Source organism: Aquila chrysaetos, chromosome 24 (assembly GCF_900496995.4).
Source record: "Aquila chrysaetos chrysaetos chromosome 24, bAquChr1.4, whole genome shotgun sequence".
In the NCBI taxonomy this organism is placed as follows: domain Eukaryota; kingdom Metazoa; phylum Chordata; class Aves; order Accipitriformes; family Accipitridae; genus Aquila; species Aquila chrysaetos.
In genome coordinates, this window is record NC_044027.1 from 5,082,712 (window position 1) to 5,107,276 (window position 24,565).

The 24,565-nt window shown below is 58.3% G+C and overlaps 3 protein-coding genes across 6 annotated transcripts; all 3 read left to right on the plus strand.

The window, feature by feature from the left end:
* Positions 1-658: 658 nt before the first annotated feature.
* LOC115334825 (probable E3 ubiquitin-protein ligase makorin-2) lies at positions 659-3,762 on the plus strand. The gene is made up of 8 exons (XM_029999532.1): positions 659-762; positions 1,338-1,457; positions 1,565-1,878; positions 2,138-2,229; positions 2,342-2,562; positions 2,813-2,923; positions 3,011-3,119; positions 3,214-3,762. Exons 1-8 carry the CDS (start codon positions 692-694, stop codon positions 3,355-3,357), a joined length of 1,182 nt encoding a protein of 393 aa, XP_029855392.1. The 5' UTR covers positions 659-691; the 3' UTR covers positions 3,358-3,762.
* Positions 3,763-4,068: 306 nt separating this feature from the next.
* FANCE (FA complementation group E) lies at positions 4,069-12,586 on the plus strand. 4 transcript variants are annotated; one of them, XM_029999502.2, is made up of 13 exons: positions 4,087-4,177; positions 4,472-4,512; positions 4,660-4,914; positions 5,200-5,833; positions 5,916-5,960; positions 6,278-6,337; positions 6,423-6,566; positions 6,647-6,770; positions 7,395-7,470; positions 7,604-7,670; positions 7,770-7,895; positions 8,026-8,120; positions 8,323-8,625. In XM_029999502.2, exons 3-13 carry the CDS (start codon positions 4,691-4,693, stop codon positions 8,324-8,326), a joined length of 1,599 nt encoding a protein of 532 aa, XP_029855362.1. In that variant the 5' UTR covers positions 4,087-4,177; positions 4,472-4,512; positions 4,660-4,690; the 3' UTR covers positions 8,327-8,625. The 4 variants fall into 4 exon arrangements, with proteins under 4 accessions (XP_029855361.1, XP_029855362.1, XP_029855363.1 ...); XM_029999501.2 differs by lacking the exon at positions 4,472-4,512 and having other exon boundaries at positions 4,069-4,177; XM_029999503.2 differs by lacking the exons at positions 4,087-4,177; positions 4,472-4,512; positions 8,323-8,625 and adding an exon at positions 10,887-12,586 and having other exon boundaries at positions 4,519-4,914.
* A 3,962-nt stretch (positions 12,587-16,548) lies between these two features.
* LOC115334834 (inositol 1,4,5-triphosphate receptor associated 2-like) lies at positions 16,549-23,153 on the plus strand. The gene is made up of 16 exons (XM_029999548.1): positions 16,549-16,619; positions 16,851-16,891; positions 16,971-17,125; positions 18,036-18,082; positions 18,498-18,574; positions 18,731-18,794; positions 19,094-19,169; positions 19,413-19,440; positions 20,085-20,225; positions 20,336-20,467; positions 20,771-20,918; positions 21,411-21,463; positions 22,096-22,146; positions 22,262-22,344; positions 22,434-22,547; positions 22,885-23,153. The coding sequence occupies exons 3-16, from the start codon at positions 17,004-17,006 to the stop codon at positions 23,042-23,044; spliced, it is 1,296 nt and encodes a 431-aa protein (XP_029855408.1). The 5' UTR covers positions 16,549-16,619; positions 16,851-16,891; positions 16,971-17,003; the 3' UTR covers positions 23,045-23,153.
* Positions 23,154-24,565: the final 1,412 nt, after the last annotated feature.

Below are 24,565 nucleotides of genomic sequence, written 5' to 3' on the forward strand. Positions count from 1 at the left end.
GAGCAGCAGGGTGAGGGTTAAGCCGCTGTGCCTGCCTGACAGTTACCAGGCTGAGGCCACCAGCCTGTCCGTGGTTTAACCCGGTGGGCAACTAAATGCCACACAGCCGTTCACTCACTCACCCCTGCAGTGGGATGGGGGAAAGAATCAGAAGAAAATGTAAAATTCACAGGTTGAGATAAAGACAGTCTAATAGGACAGAAAAGAAAGGGGAAATAATAATTATAATAATGGTAAAAGAATTAGAATATACAAAACAAGTGATGCACAATGCAATTGCTCGCTGACCAAAGCCCAGACAGTTCCCGAGCAGCAGCAGCCCCCGGCCAGCTTCCCCCCCTAATTTATGTACTGCACATGACATCCCATGGTATGGAATACCCCTTTGGCCAGCTAGGGTCAGCTGTCCCGGCTGTGTCTCTTCCTGGCTTCTTGTGCCCTCCCACCCCCAGCCTCCTGGCTGGCAGGGCAGTCAGAGAGCTGAAAAGTCCTTGACTTAGTGTAAATACAGCTCAGCAACAACTAGAACATCAGCGTGTTATCAACTTTGTTCTCCTTCTAAATCCAAAACACAGCACTGTCCCAGCTACTAGGATGAAAATTAACTCTATCCCAGCCAAAACTACGACACCATCCAAGGCCATAAATAGCCCTGGGAGGTTGCCCAGCCCTCTTGGCTGCTGGGGAGGAGATGGAGCCAGGCTCGCTGGTGGCATCTGGGGCATTAAGGGCCCAGGGGGGCTATCGGAGACCCCTGTGCAGGTAGGGCTTGCGGGGAGGCGGGCAGCTGGGAGCAGCTTTCAGGGGAAGATAGGCTGGAGACAGGGCTGAGAGCCCTCTCAGTGGGGGGGGGGCAGAGAGTGGTTTGTGATGCCCTTGAACCCCCTCCCCGTCCGTTTCCCCTGGAGGGTGAGGGGCTGGAGAGGACAGAGCCTGTCCGTCGGGCTGTCCCCCCCGAAGCTGGGGGTCCCCGGCAGCGCCCCGTCCGGGCACCCCCTCCCTGTCAGCCCCAAGCCGAGGGCTCCTGCCCCTTTCCATGCCCCCACGGGGAGCCGGGGGCTGCCCCAGCCCTCCATAGCCCCGGCTTGTCTCCACGTTCCCCCAGCCCCGGGGAGAGCCCCCAGGCAATTAGCCAGGAGATAAGGCTGGACAGAGAGAGCCCTGGCTCCCCGCTGGGCTCTGCCCTTGTGATGGCTCCTGAGCCCAGACACCAGCGTGGGGGCTCTGAAAATATGACCCCATCCAGGCAAAGCTGGGACCCAGGGGGGACCGCGGGGCCGGCGGAGTGGGGCTGGAGGGGGGTCTGATCCCAGCCATGCGGCTTCTCTGGCTGGCAGGAATTTTGCCCGCGGATCCTGTCGATGGGGCCAGAGCTGCCGCTTCTCGCATGACAGAAAGTCAGTCCACATCTGCAAGTACTTCCAGAGGGGATTTTGCAGCTACGGAGAGCGGTGCAGGTAAGGGGTGAGGAGGGGGCCTGGGGCCACAAGGATGGGTGGGGAGCCAGGAGGTGTCATGCTGGGCTCATGGGACCCTCTGTCTGTCTGTCCCTGGGCTCTTCCAGCTATGAGCACATCCAAGAGGAGCCGGTGCCGGTGGGGACCCGCTATGGCCCCATGCCCACCGTGCCCACCGTGCCCCCCAGCCACCGGGGCTCGGAGCCTGGCCGTGTGCCTGCGGCAGCAGCCCAAGGCTGGGGGGGAGCCCAGCATGGCTTGGTCCACCCTGTCCCCACTGTGACGCACATGGCCTTCAAGTTTGCAAGCATGAAGGTTGAGGAGGAAGAGAAAAACAAGGAGAATACTACAGCACCTGGTAACGTCCCCCCTGGGGCCGTCGGTGGAGAATTTGTCCCTGCACAAGCTCAGGGTGCCTCAGGTATGTGCAAGGCTGCCCAGGGGTGCTGAGGATACTGGGGCGCTCATGGTGGAGCACCCTGTGCATGTGTCTGCCCTTGACCCAAATCCTCCTCCCTCCATCTCTGGGCAGGGCCCAGCTGGGGCTGTGGAAAGCTCTCCTAGCAGCTTTTTTAGGGTGGGGACCTTAACTGCTAAGCCTGTGCTCTCCGAGCAGCCAGCCTGCCTCTGATGATGGAGCAGGATGTGCTTTTCCCCTCTAAGAGCTCTCCTGCCTGCAGGCTCCCAACCGCAAGGGCTAGGGCTGGATCCAAATTCTCCTGACACCAGAGAGGCAGTGGTGGAGACAGCTACACGGACTGACCCTGCAGAGGTGGGCTTGGGGGTCTCCTGCAGCCAGGCGATCCCCATCACCCGTGTCGGTCCCCTAGGCTGAGGCAATGATGGAGCTGGGGGGTTGCCACGCCGTGCTGCTTTGCCTGCAGGTCCTGACGGAGCCAGGTGCTGCGGCAGCCCTGGTCCCCACCATGGCACTGAGGGCCCAGAGTGAGGCCGTGGTGTGTGGCATCTGCATGGATCGGGTGTACGAGAAGCCACTGCCGGAGGAGCGGTTCTTTGGGATCCTCCCAAACTGCAGCCATGCGTACTGTGTGGGCTGCATCCGCAAGTGGCGTCGCAGCCGTGACTTCCAGAGCACGGTCAGCAAGTGAGTGGGGATGGGGACATGGCAGGGTGGTCACCGTCACCCCTTCTGCACTCTAAAATCCTTTCTTGAGTCTGGCGATGTGGCTTTGGGATTGGAGCGACTTTCCTTTGGGAACAGGCACTTGGGAGCTGTGATGGGGACATGGATGCTGGATGAGGCTGTGACGGTGGGACCACCCATCATGGGTACTGAGCCCATAGTCCCTGCTCCCTTTTCGGGAGACCCGCCTGCACCCATTATCTTCACCCAGGGCCTGCCCAGAGTGCCGGGTCACCTCCAGTTACTACATCCCCCACAAATACTGGGTCTCAGATGCGAGTGAGAAGGAGAAGCTCATCAAAACCTTCAAGGCACGGACGGGGTGAGTGCATGGCACTGCAGGCTGCAGGGCTGCAGGCTCTGTGCTGCTCCAGGAGCTGTGCTTGCAACTGTGCTTTGAATCCCACAGGAAAATGAGGTGCAAGTTCTTTGTCCAGAACCACGGCCACTGCCCATTCAAGTCAGACTGCATCTACCTGCATGAGCTGCCTGCTGGCCAGCTGCCAAGGATACCCATCGTAAGTGGGGTGGTGCGTCCTGGGGGGGCTGGGGCATGGCATGGCCATGCAACACGGCTCAGGGCCAGGGCTGATCCTTCCTCTTGTGCTGCAGGAGTTCAGCCCTTCCATGGAGAGCTTTGACGAGGAGGATGACGAGATCTGCGTGCTTGAATGGGCTGTCACCCTGACGGAGGCAGACTTTCGGTACTCACGTAACGGCTACGAGATGGTCTTCAACTTCAGCAACTCCAACTAAGCCACGCTGTGCCCCACTGGGCTTGGATGCTGTTGATGGCAAGGAAGTGTCTTCTGGGAGGGGGAAGCATCTGCTTTTGATGTGTTCAGCTGCTCCTGGCATTGGTTTGGGGGGTCTCTGGGCATGCAGGGTGTTGCAGGGATGGGGTCGATGGGAAAATAGTCTGACTGGTGTTTATCAGCAACCCCCGTGTTGATGGCTGAACCCCCAGCAGGTCCTGCACTGCTGCTTCCCCCAGGAAGCTGCGAGAGGGGGTGTGTGTGTGTGACAGAGCTGCAGGGGTCTCAGGGCAGTGGGGCACAGCCCCACCTTCTCTTGCCCTCGCTTCCTTGGCAGTGCAGTGCTCTGCACCCATGGGCGACCTCGGGGGGTCGGGACGGGGGAGCTGGGCTGGGTGTTGGGGCAGCAGTGGGGGAATTTAATGCATACGGGGCTTGGGTACAGGGAGCTGGGCAGCTGTGGGGCACTCTTTTAAACTGCTTTTAGCCAAATCTGGAAATTATGAAATAAAGTGGTCCGTGTGATGCAACGCTGCCTGGGGGCTCTCCTTCCGGGGGCTGGGAGGGGGGAATACACCACCCCGCTGGGGGCGGGAGTTGGGGGATGTTAGGGTTTGGCTTTAAGGGTTCATATGCATAACTTTTGCACGCGGGCTTGATTTACATACGCGGCGGGCTTTTCCAGAGGGGCGGAGCCGGAAGTGGCGCGCGCTGCCGGCCCCGGGGCGGGGAGTGCGTACGGGCGGGCACCGGGGCACCGGCACCGGGCAGACCCCGGGGGGGGGAGCAGCGGGTACCCTGCCCTCCGTCTTCTCCCCGCGGTGAGTGTCTGCCCGGGAACGGGAGCTGATAACCGAGCACCGCAATAACCGGGGCAGTGCACGGCCAGCCCCAGGGCCGGGTGGCTGCGGGCCCGGGGCCGGTCTGTTCGCGGAGGAAGGGGGCCGTAGTGGGGTGGGGGGATCACCGCCAGCAGCATTCGGGGGTTTTCCCTCTCGGCCCCCCCCCGGGAGGGCAGCGAGGGGAGCTGCGAGTGAAGTGGTTTTCGAGGGCTCAGAGGAGCTCCCGGTCCTCTGGCCTGGCTGTGATCCTCTGTAATGCTTCTGCATCCTCGGGTGATGAGGATAATCATGCCCCCCCCCCCCCCCGCGCGCAGGTAAGGGCAGCCCCCCAAAACCGCAGCCGGTGAGGGAGGACTCCAAGGTTTGCTCCAGAGCACAGCTGGCCAGGTTCTGGATGTAGTGATCCTGCCCGCACCTTTCTTGGTGTGACCCATGTCAGGCTTTCCCCAATTTTCTTGCAGGCGGCTGTGAAGCTCCCCCCCACCAGCAGCAATGGAGCCCCCCTGCCTGCCCTGGCTGCAGAGCTTCGACAAGCCGTGCCGCCTCCTGCTCCACACGCTTGCCTCCGGCTCCTCCGGGGTGCTGGCCGCCCTCCAAATGCTGCAGCGGGTCCAGGCCCATGAGGGACCGGGGCAGGCATTTCCCTGGCAGGCCTTCACCGCAGCTCTCTGCGCCGAGGAGCCCACGCTGGAGGGGCTGGAGGGGGCCCTGGCTGTGTGAGTTGGCCGCGTTTCCAAAACTCGGTGTTTTGTGGGAGGTTTGGCGCATCAGGTGCCCAGTTCGGCACCGTGCATCCTCTTCCCCCTGGTGCAGCGGTCTGTACATGAAGACAGGATCGTAGCGGGGACCTGCCAGTCTTCCAGTTTGTGTCTGCAAAAGCTGGCAAAGGCATCTGCTGCCTCCTCTCTCTTCCTAGTCCCATTAGACCCTGCTCCATGGGGCAGGTTGGCAATAAGGACTCAGGGCTTTGCTCTGACTTGTCACCTCTCCCTTTTTAACAGCAAACCACGTCTGCTGCTGCTTCCTGTTGTGTGCCAGAGAAACCTTTTCTCCCTGCTCCTTGTGGTGCAAGCCGTGGTGCCGGGGGACTGCCTCAGCCGGCTGCTCCAGGCCGTAGAGCAGGATTCCCATGTGGATCCCTGGGTGCGGATGCTGGGCGATCTGCTCCGGCAGGGATCAGGGGGAGAGGAGTGCTCCCCACCTCCCGCTCCCTTGTCTTCCGCATGCCAGCAGCAGCTTAGGTGCCTGTGCCAGAAAATTAACCAGAACAAACCAGAGGGCCAAAGAAAACTGAACTGGTGCTTCAGCAAGCAGCCCAGTACCGCTGGGGATGTGGCTGACTCTGTGCTTCAAGGTGGGAAGTGCAAGAAAGTGTCGGAGGAGAGCCTGGAGTTGGATGAGGAGAGAGAGAGGAAGAGGTTGCTTCTGGAGGAGGCAGCGTTTGACCCCCCGGGAACCCAGGAGAGTGGGGATGTGGCAGGGGTAGAAGAGGAGGTGCCGGTGGAGCCTTCAGGGGACAGATCTGCTGAGAGCCCAGCCAGAGCTGCTCCAGAAAGCTCCCAGCAGGATGCAGCCAGGAAGCCCAGGAAGATTTCCCAGGCAGAGCTGGCAGCAGAGGTCCAGTCCTTTCTCCAGGTACCGGGCAGGGTTTGCTTTCCCCTTCCAGCCAGTGAGCCTTTACAGTCTGATTTCTGTTCCTTCATCTCATTTTCCTCAGATGCACGGACAGAGGCTGAAAATGCTGCTGCAGAAGGAGTCCAATGTAAGTGGTTGCTTCTGTCTCTGTTCTGGAGCTGATGGTCTAAAAGGGTTCATGTTGGTGCCTCCAGAAGGGATGGGAGACGAGGTGGGTTTCACAGGGTTGACTGGAGGGGAATAAAAAGACAGCCCTGCTGCCACCTCCTCTGGGCTCAGGTACTAATACCTGCCTCCACCTCGCAGGGATTTGCTGTATGATGGGCAGCCTGCGGGGTCAGTGCTGGCTGAAGTGGGGGACGGTAGGGAAGAGAAAAGCCCTGGAGCTGTATTTTGTGGATTGCTGTATTTGGTGTATTACTCAAGGACCGTGTTTCCCTGCAGCACTCAGAGCTGAGTGTCCCACCTGAGCTGCACGTCCTGAACAGCTGCTCTCCTGGCCAGGTGAGCCTCAGCATCCTTGCTGCAACTGCTGGTGCCGTGGAGGGCCTGCTGCTGTCCCTAATGTCCCTGTCCCTTCTGTCCCCAGCTTGAGGGGCTGTGCTCCTTCCTCCAGCTCTCCACATGCCCAGAGCACCTCCTGGTGCGTTTCTGCAGCTGGCTGCTGGCTCTCACCCCTGACCTCAGCTACACCAGCGCAGCCATCCTGGCAGAGCAGCTCTTCCTCCAGCGAGTAAGTGTGAGGGCAGCAGAGGTTTCCTGCACCCAGTTTCCCTCACCATCATCCCCATCTCCTGCCTTTTCTGTCCATAGATCCTGTCCCTCGCCCAGCTGCCCTCTCGCCACCTCATGGCTGCCCTCTCTTCATTTTGCTCCAAGTATTCCCAGCCCTTCTGTCGAGTCCTGGTGGCTGTGGTCCTGCGGGAGCCAGGGGAAGGTGCGATGGGCTCACAGGAGGCACGGCTTCTTCTGGGAGCAGCTGAGGGAGCTGGAGAGGGGCTGTGGGCTGCATCCAGCAGGAAGGGAAGCCCCAGCTGCAGAGTGCTGTCTCCCAGGAGTCATTTATCACCCAAAATATGTGTGAGGAACCACGGAGGAATGGTGCTGGTTTTATCTGGGCAGGTGAACACTTGGGAGTTAGGGTGGGAGGTGGCTTTACAGATGCCTGAGAGGGAGAGGGAGGGGATGCCAGGCTGGTTTCCAGCATCAGTTCTCCCAAAGGACAGCTGCCATCCCTCCATGCACTTGAGGATTCCTGACAACTCCTAATGCTGGGGCCAAAAGTGCCCCAGGGTGGCTCTGCTGGCATGAGAAGAGGGTCCTGCATGAATCCCTGCCACAGTAGTATTCTCTTTTCCTAGGGCCTGGTGCCAATTAAACCCTTGCTGCAGATGGGCAAAGGAAGCTGGATTATCCTGAACAGTAGAAGGGGCACTGCGTGGTTTCTGGGTGTCCTGACTGGGATGTACCCCTGTGTGAAGGGGTGCTAGGAGGGGTCAGGCACATCCCCATGGATTTGGCAGCCTCTGGAGGCTTTCCCCTTTCTGCTTTGCCTTTGCAGGTACTGAGCAGACCAAGCTTGTGTGTGAGCTCGTGGAGGAGTGCCTGGAGCCAGACTGTGTGCGACTGGTGCTAAGGTAAGAGATTACAGGGCTGACAGCTCTGCTTTGGCCCTCGTGCCTGCCTTGATGGGTCCGGCTGGCTCCAGCCGCTCAGGAGCACCAGCGAGGCCGTGTGGGCATCGCATCTCCTCTTTAACATCCTTTGCAGCCAAGTACTGGAGGTGCCTTTGTCAGAGAAGCTCCTGCCAGTATTGCAGGCTGTGCTGGGGCGGCAGGTGAGGGCACCCCCTCTTGTCCTCCCCAGGTTTCCTTGATGGCTCCAGCAGCACTGGAGCAAGGACCAGCTCTCTTCCCTGCTCGTGTCTCTCTTCCAGGAGGTGCTGCCCCCCAAGCTCTTTGATCTCCTGGTCATGACTCTGTGCCGGCAGGCTCCAGCCTTCGCTACGTCGCTGAATTATGCCAAGCTGGTGATGGCAGTGCTCACCATGTACCAAAACCAGGTGAGTAAGACCAGGCTTGGCTCCTGCAGACCAGCTGGTGAGCTGCAGCTGACCCAGGACCTGGCCCAGAGGTCTCAGGTGGGCTCCTGGCAGTGCAGCTCTCTGAGCTCCCTGCTCCTCTCTGTCCCAGGTCACCCCAGCCCACCAGAGCAGTCTGGCTGCTGCTCTGGATCGCAGCAATGCGGCTCTGAAGAAGTCACTGCAGGCTGTGCTGGAGGGAGCCAGGTGAGATGGATGCTGCACCCTCCAGGCTGGGCTGGAGTCTCTCCCGTGGGGGGATGGCAGCCTCCATGTTCCTGGTCTGCCCCGGGTGGTAGGAGGTTTCCTACTTCCTTTCCAGCAAGTGCTGGCAGAAGCCGTGCCGCAGTGTGGATGGTGGTGGGTTTCCCTTTTCTTGATTTCTCTCCTTTCTCTCTCCTCTTCCCAGGTGAGCGCCAAAGGGAACCACAAGGCGATGGCTTCCTTGGGCAGCGGATGCTCGTTAGGTGGTAGTAGCTGCAGCCCAGTCCCTCACTGGGTTTCACCACCAGCGTGATGGAGCACCAGCAAGTGTGGGCTGTGGCACACAGAGTGCCCACACCTCTGCCCGGGGCCTTGCAGCAGTGCCTTGTGCTCGGCTGGCCTGGTTTGAGGTTTGCTATCGCTGGGCGACGCCATCCCAGCCCCACCTGTGCCCCGAGGCTTGAAGATGAAGGTTTTCTTGGTTAAACAATGAATACATTTCCAGTCATCTCTGTGTCTGCGCTGTCTCTGGGCTGCCTCTCAGCCTCGCCACACTCAAGATGGCAGCTCCCGCCTTCCCGCCCTGCCACGCTCAAGATGGCGCCTCCCTCCCCGCCTGTCCCAAGATGGCGGCGGAGGAGGAGCTGTGGAGGGGCCGGGCTGCAGGATGTCTTCAGGGCAGGGGCTCTCTTCCTCTCCCAACCTCCAGCGGTGTGGGCATGTCCTGCTTTTGGCTGGGATAGAGTTAATTTTCTTTCTAGTAGCTGGTATAGTGTTATATTTTGGATTTAATATGAGAATAATGTTGACAACACACTGATGTTTTCAGTTGTTGCTAAGTAGTTTTTATACTAAGTCAAGGATTTTTCAGCTTCTGGTGATTTTTTAGCACCGCAAAGCCCTGGATTGCTCCATGCTGGCACTGAGCCCGCGGGTGAGAGGGGTGGCTGGGCAGAGTATAGCCTGGAGGGGGGTAATTGCATAAAGGTGACTCTTTTGTAGATGGTTTGTGCCCAAAAGGTGGCTTTTTTGTAATCAGGAAAACAAAAAATCCGTTATTTTTGCATTATTAATGGAGTAATGTTGGCACTGAAGTACTTGAAGAGAGCCTGAAGGTGGGCTGCAGCGATCCTGGGTCCGAGGCCGGCTGCCATTTCCCCTCAGAGAGGAAAGGTTGCCTGTTTTGCCTGCGTGTTCCCTTATAAAAAAGGGGTTTCTGTCGAGCAGGTCCCCATGTTACTTGACTGGGCAGCGAGAAGCTGCAGAAGAGGCAGAAGCCCTTCTCTGCTTTCGGGTCCCCTTTGGTTTGATGAGTAAGCTGGATGATGTGATGTCCCCCATCCTGTGCCAGCATCTCTGATAACTTGTAAATCTGAAGAGCCTGATCGAGCATCCATGTGTCTCACCAGTCTGGTTTGCAGGTGTCCCTACTTGTTTGAATCAGCCTAGATCCTCTTCGTGGTTAAAAATGGAGCGACACGGCTGCAATATTTCCTGTGTGTACCTGCACCCTTGTTTTGTTTCTCACGGCTCAGAAGTACAATGTCTTCCCAGTGTCAGCCCTTGATGAAGCAGGTTGTTCCTTCCTGGCTCCAGGTCTGCAAAAGCTGGCAAACCTCCCTCCTTCCTCACAGTGGCAGCCTGGTAGCCAAGGCAGAGTCATCTTGTCCAAAACCTTTATATTTTAAGTGTTTTTTTCCAACGTTGTGGTGGCCCAGAGCACCTGGCAAGCAATATTGCATGGTGGAGTTCACAGGTACTCAGTTCTTAATGCCCTTAACGCCACTGAATCAAGACGTAAACTGATTTGAGGCTGTTTGAAGATGATAATTCTGGACTAGGCTTAATTGACCATCATGACTTTGTCTTGGCTCAAAGGAGGCAAGGCACAAGTGGTACGTTTTGTGCACGCTGGCCTTTCTCTCCAACGGCTAAGCTGATTTTCAGGTGATGCAGCAATGATCTGTTTATTTGGTCTGCTGAGATTTGCAAATCTCAGGATGCAGAAGAGCGGGGTTTAGATGAAGAACTGGTAAACTTGAATTTTCCACATTAAATCTGCTTTTTTTTTTCTGTTTTCCTGGGGCCTGCAAGCGGCCCTGCTCTGTGTCACATTTCTGGTTTTCCACATGGCGATGATGGCACTAGTTGTTGCAAGGTATTTAATGATACACTAATAGAAAGTGCTTCTATAGCGTGACTGTTTCCAGATTTCTATCCTGTATCCTCTAAAACACCCACTGGAAACCTCATCTGGGCACCTTCTGGCTGGGGGACTGGAAAGATAAGGATGGGAGAGGGTGGATGGACTCCGAGGGAGGTAGTGCTATAGTTTTAATGGAGGTTTTGAAGCACTGCATATTTCAGGTACTATTTAAAAATTCATAAACATTTACATCTACAAAGGGAGAAGAGGGATTAAAACATGTAGGTGTGACATGTTACTGCTTCAAGTTTGCTCATTAATGTTTAGATCCAGCCAGAGGAATGAAACCGAAGCATTAAGTGATGCTCTTAACGCTGAGAGCACAGATTTCTTTATAGTAAGAATTTCTTAAGCTATTTTAGGTGACAGTGGACTGATGAGGCTTCAAAGCATGTTAGCTGGAGGAAAGAAACCTCCAGGGAGCCAAATTGTTGATGTATTTGCATACCAGTGAGTTAGTGGCTGAGTATATTGAAGCTATCATAGGGCTGCCCAAAATACGACATAAATAGAAATTGTGCCCTGATCATCAAGGTCTGAGCCTGCTGTTCTGGCTTTATTAGGTAGCAGGCTGCGGTCTTCACAGTTCCCCTGCAAAGCTTCTACGAAGTGACCTCGGTGTCATTGTCCCTAGTGCTCAGTCTGGCTGTGGCTGACGGTCACATGAAGATGACGGAGGACAAACTCATCTCCAAAATTTACCTGGTCGTCAGCTTCCTGGTGTCCTTGCTGAAGAACTGGAAGAACGCGTGTGCTGTGTATATCTAGAGCACCGTGGGGAAGCCCCAGCACCTCCATGGACTGGGCAGCAATAGAGGGTTTGAAATCCGGCCACAGTGTGCATCTCCCTGATGGATGTTTGGTTTTGTAACTGCTTACTGGTTTCTTTAGGCAACGGTCTCATTTTGACAGGCTGTTCTTGGCTGCTACGTGCCGTATGCAGCTTGCGCTTCCAACTCATCTGGACGTACTGGGAGCTGCATTTTGGGCCAGCCTACGTGGTTTTTGCAAGAAACAGTAGTCAGGCAGGGATCGGCTTTGCAAACTGCAAGAGGGGTTACTGTTCGGCTGAGAAGCATTATGCTGGCTTGTGGAAAGAGCCTTCTTAGTCCTGTTTTTGCTCTTGGCTGCAGCTTATCAGGTACCGTGGATTCCTCTGGGGTGTATGTGTGAGATAACAGTCATATTAGGAGAACTGGAAGCAAACCCTGGAGACGCTAGACGTGCTGGTGGAAGGCTGCTTGTTTATGTGGTGGTTGGTAGCACCCACATGGAAAACTTTACTTGACCCTCTCAAGAACTTTAAAATCCAGCCTGAACAGCACACAGAGGTGGATGCGGCATAAAATGTCAGTCAGGTTTTATAGTTCAGCAGAACATTATTCAGGAGTGGAGGGAGAGCCGGCCCTGGGTTTGCCCTTGTCCTGATTGGGGTTGGGATTGGGGAAGGTCTGAAGCTTTGTCTTAGACGTTTCCTAGGCTGTATGTAGAAGGCAGTGTATAATTTTCAGCCATTTTACTTGTGATGTTTGGTAGTAGTTACTTATCTGCTTCGTCTCCTGTAGAGATTTACTTCCTTCATGGTATGAAGGGGAATTCCCTTTTTGGCCTAATGGTTTGCTTGTTTGTTTGTTTGTTTTTAAAGGAAATTAATATTATGCAATTGCATGGGTTATCTGTCTGCTCTGCTGCCTCCTCATCCTCCCACAGTGATTTCTGAACCAGTTTCATGACAAGATGACCTCTCTGCTCCCCAAGTGGCATCTTGGTGCCATGATCAGACAGGAGAGAACCTCCTTCGGGTGGGCAGAGGTACGCAAATGCTGCATCCATGGATGTTACATACCAGACATCAGAGCCACATAGGAGCCAGACTACCTTGGTCCATGCAATACCTTGTTGGAAAGGGCTGAAACTCGGCTGCTTCCCTGAAAATGGTCCATTTCCATCCCCTGAGGGGCTGCCCCTTTCCAAGCAGGAGCTGCAGGCATGTCCAGCTAGTTGCTGTGTCCCCTCCTGCAGCAATGCTGGGAGCTGATAAAGTCACCATGTTTCTCCCTGGAGGTAACTGTGTTTCAGTGACACCCCGTTAATCACATGCATGTAATCCCCAATATGCTGATGCAGTTTTGCATTGAAATCTGGTGGCTGTGATATCCAGATGTAAGGCCGAACTGCTCTGGGGAAGGCTCAGCAGTCTTTGTTTTTTTCCAACCTGGAATTTAAAACTGAACCAAAAGAAGCAAAACCACTCTTTTTTACCTGTTTTTTGCCTATAACCTTTTAATCATAGTAAGAGAATCATGATCTCCCTTGGGTAGTCTGGTGGCTGCCAGGTCCTTGTCAGCTGGGGAGACCAGGGCCACACAAAGATGAATTTGCTGGAGGGCTGGGGTGTTGCTTTATGGTTGGGGCCCCTGCACAGACCTAATAAATCACGTTTGCCGCATCAGCAGTAGCAGCCAGTGTTGGTCTGAGCAGCTTTCCTCTGAGAAGTGGATAATCCAGATGACCACAGTCTCTGTGATCTGAGCTGCAAGTTCAGCTCAGCTTCAGGAGGAGCCCTGGGAAGATGCCGTCGCAGTAGGCTGCTGCGTTGCCGGTGGGACCTTGCTGGAAGGAGATACAGGACAAAGCCAGAGCCCACAGCGCCTTGCTGCTGCTCACCTCTCTGGGCTGAAGATCTCCCAGCAGGGTCTTGTTCATCCCCGCTGAACAGGTCTGTGCATGGGGAGCTGGGCTGCTTTTGCTTGTTCGAGGCCCTACAATAGCTAGATTGTAATCATGATGCTCCCAGGTTAAAAATAGGAATACATAAAAATCCCTGGGTGCTTTTAGTAAATGCTTTTAGAGGCTCTTTGAATGGGATGGTTTGCAAAGAGGAGCATTGCCTCTTATTGAACCCCTCAGCACGTGTGCATGGGAGGGAATAGAGGAATTTTTGAGCAGAAAAGTTCTATTCTGGTGTGGGGAACCAATGTGATGGTGTCCTTAGGTCTGTGTCTCCCACAGAGCAACTTACTGCAGCTGCAGACCTGCCAGGACACTAAAGCAGAGGCTACGGAGCCTGATCTGCTGCCTGCCTCGTGCCAGGTTGCTGCTTTCAGGGGAGGAAGCAGGGTCTCTGTGGCGATGGGGCCAGCAGGACCAGGCTGTGTTGATGGCAAGGCGCTGGTATATGCAAAGGTGTCTGTCCTCCATCCCCCTGGTTTTGTACCCTCTGCCTGCTTGGCATCATGCTTTGAAGGTACTTTTACTTCCATGCCTTGCTACAGGAGCCTTGACTGCAGGCTCTGTTGAGGAGAGACCTTGTGCTTGGCTAGAAAAAATCACTCAACAATAAAATAAATAGTTTAGACCCATATGCCCAAGCAGACCCTGCAGGTAGGGGGAGGTCCTCGAGGAGGGGAATGGCATCGGGGTGATGAGGCACTGGGCTCCATCTGCTGAATCTCAGCCCGAAGGAAGGGTCTTCTCATCTGCTTGGGTCTCCCCTTTCTGAAACGAAGAGGTGCCCAGAGGCAAGTTAGCCCAGTGATGGGACTGGTGGTGCTAATGCAAACCTGACTTCATACCTGGAGAATTCATCTTAGTTTTGAGATACTAGCTAGCTGGGAAACGTGCTGAGTTGCTGGGAAAGCACTGGGGGTAAGGGGCAGGAGGAAGCTCTGCTGCTCAAGTTTATCACTGCTGCACAGTATCCAGGGCTCAGCTGCCTCTGGAGAGACATGCATGGATGTACTCACCTGCGGGATGGATCTAGCCCTGCCATCGCAAGCCCTGAGCATCCTCTCACTGCTTGGGCCAGGCGACCTTCTAGCTCCAAGAAGTGTGTGTCTGCAAATCCTTCTCTAAAAAGAAGCACAAACGGTCAGCCCTTGCACCTGGAAACTCATGGAGATGGACAGAAAAAGGGCTGGAGAAGAGAGGAAATCCTGGGGCAGGTATTTTTAAGGAAAGGCAGAGGATATATAAGACTATAAGGCAGAGGGTGACAGTGCCAGTCTGCCTTTCGGCACGTCCTGTGCCTTCCTGCTGCTGGCAGTGTGAACTTATGGTGTGCTAACTGTCATTAATTGGTGCTAATCATGCATGCCACAGCTTGTGTTGCTAGGTAAGTGTGTTACAGGGAAGACAGGACAGGAATTTGGGGCTATCCTTCCCCTAAGATGACTCATGATTTCTCAGCAGCTCTGCTTTTGGGTCAGGTCTAAGCAGGAGGTGTTTGCCCCAAGAGGGGAAAACCCATCCCTGAAGGTTCAAGGACATTTGAAATCCTGACCTGGTGGGGACCATTGTTGATGGCCTCATCAAAGCCTCATCCCATCGTGGCACTGCACAGCTCCTGCTTCAAAGCTGCAAATGGGCTCTCTCAGCCCTCCCTGGCTGCTTCCAGGCCCTGGGGCCGCATCCTGCGCTCTCGCTCTCAGCAGATGGGTATGAGGCTGGGCCAGCACTTCCCCGGGGCTGGGAGATGCCGTTTGCTGGCTGACCTCTCAGAGCTTAAGAGATTTGCAGACCCCAAGGACCTGCCTTGTTCTTTGTGGTACATCAGGGTCCCTGGGCATGGGGGGGCTAACAGCAGCTGCCTGCCTGCAGCCTGGTCCTGTGTAGTGCTGAGCATCGAGTCTGACTCCACGTAAGCTCATTAGGGGAAGAAAGCGGCTTTAGAGGATATGACAGATTTGAGCAAAGGAGTTGGGCAGGGGAAGGGGCAGTGGGGGTGATGGCTGGGGGGAAAGTGGGGCTGCTGAGAGGGGCAGGAGGGATGGGGGTCCTGGGCAGAGTGGTTTCCCTGCATCATCAAATACAATGCTACAGGGGCTCCTTGTCAGCCAATCCTGGTTTAGCCTCATGCTGTACCCCCCATGAAGGCATGGGGGGACCCCCCATCTCCACAGAAGTCCTGAGTGCCACTGCCCTGCCCTGAGCCCACTGCCAGGGAGATGCTGAGACTCAGGTCTTCTCCGCTCTGCAGACACCGGGCACGGAGGGAGCAGTCATGGTCTCTCCCAGCTCTGGGTAACAGCTCTCATTTCCAAAGTGCGGGTTCAGGATCTGGCCCTGCACTGAAAGCAGAGGTCGCCTGGCCACCTGCAAACTGCTCAGCTTGCCCCGGCCCCACACAGGGAGCTCCCAGCTGCTCTTGTGCATGTCCTTTAAAGGCCTTCTTGCATCGAGCTCTTCCCTGGCAGATCCTTCTGCAGCAGATGCAGTCACTCTCCCCTCCGGGGAGAATCTGCTGCCGGCAGCTTGCACCGTGTGGGGCCCTGGCACCCCCCAACCCACCGTCTGCCAGCCACGTCGCGTCCCCTGACCCTCCTCCTGGGTCTGCCGGGGACCCCACGGTGCCGAGTGCTGCGTCCGAGCTGGGTGGCCCCAGCGTCCATCTTCAGCTGCTTGAGACAAGTTCAGGCAGGTAATGACCCGGGGAGCGTTTGGTAAAGTCACCGAGCTGAGGGAAAGCGCTCGGTCTGGCTTCCCGGGGGATTATTTATGCCATGCTAGGCAAACAAGCTGTGTGCATCCATATTTCCATCCGTAAAACAACGATAAGGAGCGAGTGTCTGTAAGGCTGGCTGAGCTGTGGTAAATCAGCAGGCTGCAGGGTCTGCTGCGGCTGTTATGGAGTGAGTGCTTTGCAGCAGGGACCAGCTCTCAGGAAAACTCTGATGCTCGCTGATGTGATGATGAGTTTGGCTGATCCTTGGTGGCTGGGGGCTCCCGAGCCCCTCGGAAGAGGTGTTGGAGACAATTTCCAGTGCATAGGCATGAAATGGCCTTGTTTTGACAGATGCCAGATGCTGCTTGCTTTTACACCTCCATCAGGGCTGAGGAGGCTCTGAGAGATGGGTGGTGGCCCCGCTCAGTGCTGGGGTGACCGACCTTGGCCAAGGCTTTGCACAGGCATGTGGGGCTTCAACAAGTCCCTGCTCTCTGTCCCCTGCAATCTCTGCTGCATTTTGTGTTGCAGCCAAAAAAAAATATCTCCTTCTGCCCCATATCTGCATGTCTGTAGGCACAGCTCCCAAGGAGGCATGTCCTGCAGGAGAGTCCCTTCTTCACAGTGACTTTGCCCTGGGCTGGGAGAGGGACTCTGTGGACTTTCTGCTGGCTTTCTCTGATTTTTAAACGTTGCAAAACAGCTTAAAAGAGATGTCCAAGCTCCCTTGGACTCAGGAATCTCATATTTGTCTATCTGGGAGCCGGCGTGACATGGGGATGGTCAGGGATTGGACTGTCTGCTGCCTGGGGTACAGCAGGTTGCTCCCGCTCTGCACTGGGTGCTCGCACTGGTAGGTGCATGCAAACATATCTCCCCCCACGGAGATGACCCACAGCACGAGCCCCAAGCGAGGATCGTCCTGTGGGAGGGAAACGGGGGCGGTGAGTGGGAAAGTCCACCCTCGGCGCTGCACAGAAGTGGGGCTTGTATTAAATTCCTCATTCGCCTCGCTCTGTGCCCGCCCGAATCCCAGCAGCATCCTCCTGAGTCGCGGCGGGCCTCCCCACCTCTTTTCCCACAGATGCCTCCACGCTAAGCAGAGGAGCTTGGAGCTCCTGCTGGGTGAGAAAATGCTTTAAAAATATAACATTTAGAGGCGTTCTCCCATCTGCGCGCAGCTAATATGTGTCTCTCATGATAGGTGTGCTGGTCCTGGAGCCTCCGCGCTTTGCAAATGAAGCCGCTCGCAGGGACCTCGCTGGGAGAGGGGGAAGAGGAGGCGCAGGGACTCACCCAGGGCCGCCGACGGTGGCAGCGGCAGAGGACGAGCTGCCGACCCAGCCCCTTGCCTCGGAGGTATGTGCACGAAAGGCTCGCCCCACGGCTCTCGGGGTGCTAGCGAGGATGGGACGGGGACGGCGGTGCCGGGCAAGGGGGGATGCTGGCTGGAGCATCACCCTGCTCTGAGGCACAAAGCATCATTTCAGCACAGCAGCCCCTTCTCCTGTGGCCACTGCTCCCGGGGAACGACCCCCAGGCTTGCAAGGAGGAGAGGGAAAAGCCTTTTGCAGCCCTGTCCAGAGCCCAGGGGGTTCAAACCCTTTCCCAGATGGGTGCTGAGCTCCAGCATGAGGCCGCAGAGGGCTGTTTGCACATCAGCCCCTGTATCTCCATGCGCAGGTGACCTGCCATTCCTGGCGTTCTCCAGCATCCCCGGCCCCAGCGAGCAGGGATGCTACAGAGCTGCCGGACTTCTTTGCACCCAGGACAGGGTTTTGGGGTGGCAAGACCATCCCGGTGCACTTTTGGGGGGGCAAGAGCGTGTGCTAAGGCCTGTCGTCCCCGTGGCGATGACGTGAGATGGCGCCCGGGCTCTGCCGGCAGCGGGGTTTGTTGTGGTGCCTGGGAAGAGGCCGGCTTGCAGCAAGGTCCGCTTGGCAGTCAGGGCAAAAAAAAAAGAAAAAAATAATGTGCTGAAGAGAAGCACGGCCGTGGGCCGGTGACTCATTGCTGGCTGGAAACGGCTTCGGCGGGCTCCTCGGTGGCGGCTCTGCGGCGGCTGTGGGAGCGGAGGGGGCTGCTGCACCCGTGCCAGGGAGAGCGGGGACAGGGACGGAGCAGGCTGCAGAGGATGCTCGGAAAGGACCCAGGTCCAGAGCAGCATCCCGTGAAGGGGTGCTGTGGCGGCTGGGGGAGGGCAGAGGGGGTGGGATGCCGCCTCTGCTGCTGGAGTTTCTTTGGGGTTTACCCAGGCTTCTCTCTGCAGGGAGCAGCAGGGAGAGCTGGCCGAGCTTCCCCCGACTCCGGATGAAGGTAAGGGCAGCCCAGGGTGGGGATGGGGGGAAAGGGGTGGGTTTTGCATCCTCCCTCCCTGGGCAGCATTACGTGGGTCCAGCGGGAGGGTGTCCTCTGGCCTGGCAGCACCTGCCTGCAACCCCACACCCCTTCCAGCCCTGGGACCCCAACCCCGTCCCCTGGATCTGCCTCGCCAGCTGTAACCCACCCGCTGTACCAGATCCCTCGCCCTCCTCCCCCTGCCCTGGCCTAGCCTACCTGCAGCTCCCTTAACCCTGCAGGGGTATTTTGGGGGGCACCTGCCAGCCTGTGGCCCCTGGGAGCCTGCAGGCTGCAGAAATACCAGTGGTGTTTTTGGGAGTCTCCATTGACGTGGTGTCAGACTGGGGAGGGAACACTGCTGCCCAGCTCCCACCACCCTTTCTGTCCCCAGGGAGTATGAGCAGTCCCCAGGGGCACCCGGACGGGGTTTTGACCGGGAGCGAGCAGACCGTGGAGTGCATCGGCGAGGTGAGAGGGAGGGGAGGATGACAGTTTGGGGGTGGCCCTTCCATCCTCGGCCCCTCAGGCTCAGCCGGACCCCCAGCCTCTCGATGCTGCTCTTTTCGGGATGCCGTCCAGCACCAGGGAGGGGTTTGCTCCAACAGCACCCTTGTGCCCCCCCAGGTGCCAGGCACGGACAGGCAGGAGTTGGCTGTGCGCACCAGGGACAGTGATGGGACCGAGGAAGGTGGGTGAGTCCCCATCCCGTATGCCAGCTGGGTCCTTTTAGCAGAAGCCTTGAAGTAGCTGGGGACAAGCGTGGGAACAGCGGGGCCTGATGGGGGTCATCTCCCTTGGTGGGGATATGGGCAAGGGGGGACTGGCCTGGGGGGACCCAAAGCCCGGCTGATGTTGGGGGAAGGTTTGGGATGGTCCCACACCATGGGCACCTGCTCCCTGCCGGGACAGGAGGGCAGAGGGAGGAAGACAGGCCAAGGAAAAGCTTTCCCATGTGGTCTCTCCTGTGGCATTACTGCTGCCCTGCAGATGCAGAAACCCCAGAGGAGCCGGTGCTGAGTTTCCCCAGCGAGCTCTCGGTGCTGGAGAGACTGGGCTTGCACAGGTAAGACTAGCAAGCACCTGTGTCCCTCCAGGGGCTACAGGACAGGGGGGGTTCTAGGGCACTGTGTCCTCCAGGGATTGGACTTCCCTCCTTTTCCACTGCACAAGAGCCGCTCTCCAGGTGAGGGGCACTTGGGTCCCCACTTCTGGTGGTGGCTGGCACCCCTGGGAGCAGACCAAGGGCATTTTCAGCCTGCAGTGCTCCATGGTGCCTCCATCCCTGACAGCACTTCTCTTTCTGCAGGGTGGCTTTGACAGAGCAGGATGTGGAGGTGAGGGCTGCTGGGGGCCATGGGTGGGGTGGGGAAGGGGGACAGAGGGACGGACGCCTTGCTGGCTCACAATCCCGGGGCTGTGCCCTGCTCCTGGCTGTCCTCCAGACACCGCAGTCCTCTGGCAGCCGCCTTACAAATCCCTTTCCCAGTGATGCTGTTGGCATTCGGAGGCAGCTGCATTTCCACAGCAAGATTAGTCCGTCCTCTGCACGCTCGGCAATCCCACAAAGTGCTCTGCAGCTCGCCGAGAGCGCCCTTAGCCGGGGAGGTGGTGGAAGCCGTGCTAATAAAAATAATTTTCCTGCGAGTGCCAGGGCTGAGTCAGGCTCTGATGTCAGCCGGGACCTGCAGCAAGGGCTGGCGTCTGCCCGGCGTGTGCTTTTGCCAGGAGGCCTTTGGATTTCCAAGTGATATCGGCTGCCTGGGGGACGTGTCTCGGTCACACTGGCATCTCATGGGGACTGTCCCCAGCGTGCAGCAGCGTAATGGGTGCTGGGGCAAGCCAAGCGCTAATTATCCTTAGCACTGCCCTGCTTGGTGGCATGCTAGGGAGGTCTGTCTGTGCCTTGGGGACAGCAGTGCATGGCCCTGGTGGCTTCCCCTTAGCCCTGTGTCCCACTTCTTGCCCTCCCACCCCACAGGCAGCCTTTGCCCACCTTGCGCTGGCTTTTCGCTGTGACGTGTTCACCCTGCGGCAACGGGTGCAAGTGGAGAAACGGGCACGGGACGCGGCGGAGGAAAACATCCAGGAGGAGCTGGGGCAGTGCCGGGCTGCCCTGGAGGTAGGTGGGCACCAGAGCAGGGGGCTGGCATCTGCTGGGACATCCAGCCTCGGAGGGGTTTGCACAACTCAAAGCCCCGGCTCCTGCAGCTCCATCATCTCCCTCCACAGAGACTGGGCCCATCCTGCGCTGATGCGGGCTGCAAGGAGACACTGGAGCAGCTGCAACACAGCCTGGCCGTGCTGGAAGCTGCTGTTGAGCGAGCAACCAGCGCTGCGGAGAAGCTGGGGGCTGTACATCAGGTCTGTGCATAGCCTGGGACTCCTGCCAGGTCTGGGAAAGATGGAGGGTGCTGCGGCTGGGCTTGGGGATCCATCCCTGGTCTTGCTGGGGTTTGTCCCTCCTCCTCGTGGTACTGGCATTGACCTCATGTTTGCACGTACTGGGGTGCAAGGGATCTGCTCGCCCTAGGGAGCAGGAAGGGGATGTGTTTGCACCCCCTGGGCGGAGGCACTGTGGGATGCCCAGTGAGGGACTGGCAGGGACATGGGTCCTTATGGACCAGGAGATGGGGGGCCTGATTCCCCCATCCTGCCCGGCCTCAGGAGGCCCGGATGAGCAGAGCGGCGGAGGTGATGGTCCAGCACGTGGAGAACCTGAAACGGCACCACATGCGGGAGCACGCGGAGCTGGAGGAGATGAAGCGCCTGATACAGCAAAACTCCCGCAACCGGCAGCTGGCGGAGACCCAGGGTGAGGTGGGCTCTGCCACCGGGGCCTGCGTGGGGTTTGCACGGGGTCACCCTGCGGGATTTGGTCCCCAACCTCTCCGGGGGGTCTGTGTGACCCCACGCTGCAGAGCCGGTGGGTTGCGTGAGCTGGGGACCAGGGGCGGGTGACAGCTGGGACCCGAAGACAAATGCGAGGGGCCGGTGTAACAGCAGATGCAGCGTGGGAGCAGGTGCTGGTGGCCAGAGAGCCATCGTCCCGTGGCCCAGCTGGGAATGCGGGGCAGGGGGGCACGGGACACACAAAGGACGCTCTGTCCCTGGATGCCAAACCCCACGCATGCCATCGCTGTGCATGCAAAAAAGGTCCCCCTGCCGAGGCACCCCTGTGACTTGTGCCAAGCACAGAGCATGTGGCCAGCACAGCTTTCGATGGGAGGGAAGTTTGCAACTGTCTGTGCGTGAGCCACATCTTAATTTTTGGGGGTGATGTAAGGCTGCTTCTCTTTGCTCCCAGATGACGCGGAGCCACGGCTGAGGCCTCACCCCCTGATGCGAACTTTCCAGCAGGTAACTGGCCCCAGTTCAGTGGCCCTGGAGCCACCACCTCCCTGTGCCCTGCCGCTCTCCCTTGCCCGGTGGTCCCCACGCACCCACTAGTCCCCGGGCGATGCCACTCCTGCCAGCTGCTTGCTGCGGGCAAGGTCTGCTAGAAATGCTGGGGATGAGGCAAAATGTAGGGACAGCCTCGGAGGGCTGCGGGGAGACAGGGTGCCCGGGTTTGGGGAGACAGGGTGCCCGGGCTTGGTGGCTGCTTGTCCAGGAGATCTCAGGCAGGTCCCTCTGCATTGCAGGGTCATAGCGCGAGAGCCGCAGGCTTGGCTGTTCTCTAGCACCAGCTCGAATTCGGCACTGATTCCCCTACAGCTCAAGAGGTAGGGGAGCGCTCGGGGAGGGGGTTAGGCAGCCCCACCAGCACGGCTTGAAGCAGTAAGGACAGGCGCAAACCTCTTGGCTTTGACCTTTCCTCATCTCACCAGCTCTCCGGCTTCCCCCCTTAGCGCCAGGGCCGGTGGGAGGCTGGCAGTGTCCCTTCTCCTCAGTGTCCCTTGCCTGTGCTGGGGAGGCAACGGGGAGGGAAGGGGATGGGGAGCACGGGAAGACAGCCGGCACGGTGCTCACCCCCAGCCCCTTCATTGCAGGGGTCTGCCCGCCGCAGAGTCAGCATCGCCGTCATCCCCAAGCAGCTCTTGGTAAGGACACGTGCAGGGGGGACAGACAGGAGCTGTGCCCCGCTGTCGTGTGTCCCCAGGCTCAGTGCTACCGGGGGTCTGGGTCCCCACTGATGCTCCCACCTTTGGTGCCCAGCCAGGTGCCAGCCTGGACAGCCGAGCAGCCCTGGCCGGCGAGCTGGAGAGGGAGGGGGCCCAGCGCCGGCCCAGCACCCTGAGGTAACCGTGCCGGGTGGAGGGGAGGCCACGGCACCCACTGCTGCTGGCCCACGGGGCATGGCACAGCACCCTCTCCTTTCCTTCCCCAGGAGTGAGCTGGAGCCGCAGGGCCAGGACAGTGCCATGACCGGGGAGCCGGCGGCCGAAGCAGATGGCAGAGGCTCAAGTGCAGGGGACGAGGAGCTGGAGCAGCTTGGCCTGACGTGAGCAGCACCCCGAGTGTGCCCAGCATTCCTCCTGCGGCTGCTGGACTCTCTGTGGTCCCACGGTGGCCAGCACATGGGAAATGGGCTGGGGGATTTGGTGACGGAAGGCTGGGATGTTGCTTGGCTGCCCCGGCTCAACCCTGCTCTGCCTCAGTTTTCCCCCCGTGCATTGCAGGTCACCTGAGCCCTCCCCGGGCTTGTTGCATTTGGGTTTGCAAAAGGGTCAGTGAGGTTTGGGGTTGAGTTAAACACCCTCCTCTTCCCCAGCTGGGGAGGAGGTGGGATTTGCTCTCCTCCCCTGCATGACGAGTGTCCCCGGTCGCCTTCTCCCCAGGTCCAAGGGGTCCTCGGCAGAGCTGTGGCGGCCGTGGCTCTTCCTCCCACAGCACTACTGGGTTTTCTTCTGGCTGCTTCTCCTGAGCATCGCCTTCCTCCTCCTCGTCCGCGTCCTGGAGTTGCAGCGGCTGCAGCCTGCGGCATCGCCCAAGGCCTAGCCGGAGCAGGGAGGGGGAGGCGGCTGGGAGGCACCCGCTCTCCATCGCTGCTCCTTCCCCGTGGCATAAAACACCAAAACCCTAGAATAATAAAATAGGAGGAAAAATGGGGGAATTGTAATGCTGCAGCAGGGGGGAACATCCTGTGGTAGGATCCTTACCTCCTTACACGCGTGAAAGGCTCAGGGAGCTGTGGCAGCCCTCACCAATGCTATGAGTTTGTCTGTTCTCTCGGCACACCAAGGGGTGCAGGGATGCTACCATATTGTCTCCCTGTGCTGGGGACAGAGACCGGGCTGCCCACAGCCAGCGGGTTTGCATTAGAGCCATGTCCCACTGTGCTGGCCAGGCGCCCTTCACCACAGCACGTCCTCGGTCCCTGCTGCCTGGGGAGTTGTAATTAAGATCTAATGCTCATTTGCTGCTGCCCGGGGGACAAAGCTGGGGCTGGAAGGAGCGGGTCAGTATTCAGACTTTCCCATGGCACCACAAAAGGCTCACAAACAGAGGGAGCTGTTTCCGACCGCTCCGGCGCCTGGGAAAATCGCCTGGTTTGACGCAGACGCCCCGTTTCCGTGTCCGCCCTGGCCTCTCGCAGCCCCAAAACGCGGGTGGGCTCTGCTATGCTCACACCCAGCAGCTTTGCAGAGGGCTGGTGGGCTCAAAACACCCCGGCTGAGCTGGGAGGGAGGCTGTGGTGGGGGGTCCTGCACCAGGACCCCCAGGAAGAGGCCCGAGGGGGCCGCGGGAAGGAGGGATGGAGGTGCTGGGCTGGCCGGCCCCACTCGCCGTGGCCGCCGGCAGTGCCACGGGTGACTCACGGGTGGCCGTCGACGTAACCCCCACCCCGTACGCCGGCTCGCCCCGTGTCCTTGAGTCACCGTCCCCAGCCTCGTGGCAGGTTGTCCCTGTGCGTCACCGGCCCGCGAGCCCCTTCGCCATGACGCCTGCCCCGGCACGTGGCAAGCGGCCAGCAGCACCCCGAGGACACCGCGGCCAGAAAAACCCCAAAAAGCACCCGGCCAGGAGCGATCTTCGGTGACCCCGGCGGCTCCATCCTCTGCCCCAAGGTACCTTCACCCCGCTGGGACCATTCTCACCTGGGGGACCCAGGTGGAAACATCATCCCAAAAGTTTCCACGAGGGCTGTGGTGGTCTGGGACACTGGTCCGGGTCTGGCACTGAGCGGGTGCCCCCCCCTCCGCCCGCAGCTCCCTCCTGGCCTCTATTTCTGGCTGCGGGGGGAAGTACGGTGCAGCGGCCAGAGCCGGGGCGGAAAGCGATGCGGTTTAGTTTCATCACCCGAATCTTTTCTTTTGCTTTGCAAAAAGAGCGGTTTCTCACCCCAAAATTCAAAAAAAAAAAACGAACCGGGGTTGCGCTGTGCATCCCCCCCGTCCCGCGGCGTGGGGAAGGGCAGGGCTGCCACTCGCGGGTGGGGTTGGGGGGGGGGGACGACGACGAGTTCAGCCTCCAGCACTACAAAAAACCCAATTGCGGCAAACATTTGCAGCAGCACAA

Excerpts from the sequence above, each read along its gene's own strand:
- LOC115334825 (XM_029999532.1), top strand. The coding sequence starts at position 692 with ATGGAGCCAGGCTCGCTGGTGGCATCTGGGGCATTAAGGGCCCAGGGG. Across the intron at positions 2,563-2,812 it reads TTCCAGAGCACGGTCAGCAA|GGCCTGCCCAGAGTGCCGGG; the intron begins GTGAGTGGGGAT and ends ATCTTCACCCAG. Across the intron at positions 3,120-3,213 it reads AGCTGCCAAGGATACCCATC|GAGTTCAGCCCTTCCATGGA; the intron begins GTAAGTGGGGTG and ends CTTGTGCTGCAG.
- FANCE (XM_029999501.2), top strand. The coding sequence starts at position 4,691 with ATGGAGCCCCCCTGCCTGCCCTGGCTGCAGAGCTTCGACAAGCCGTGC. Across the intron at positions 4,915-5,199 it reads CTGGAGGGGGCCCTGGCTGT|CAAACCACGTCTGCTGCTGC; the intron begins GTGAGTTGGCCG and ends CCTTTTTAACAG. Across the intron at positions 7,896-8,025 it reads TCACCATGTACCAAAACCAG|GTCACCCCAGCCCACCAGAG; the intron begins GTGAGTAAGACC and ends TCTCTGTCCCAG.
- LOC115334834 (XM_029999548.1), top strand. The coding sequence starts at position 17,004 with ATGAAGCCGCTCGCAGGGACCTCGCTGGGAGAGGGGGAAGAGGAGGCG. Across the intron at positions 20,226-20,335 it reads AGTGCCGGGCTGCCCTGGAG|AGACTGGGCCCATCCTGCGC; the intron begins GTAGGTGGGCAC and ends CTCCCTCCACAG. Across the intron at positions 20,468-20,770 it reads AGCTGGGGGCTGTACATCAG|GAGGCCCGGATGAGCAGAGC; the intron begins GTCTGTGCATAG and ends GCCCGGCCTCAG.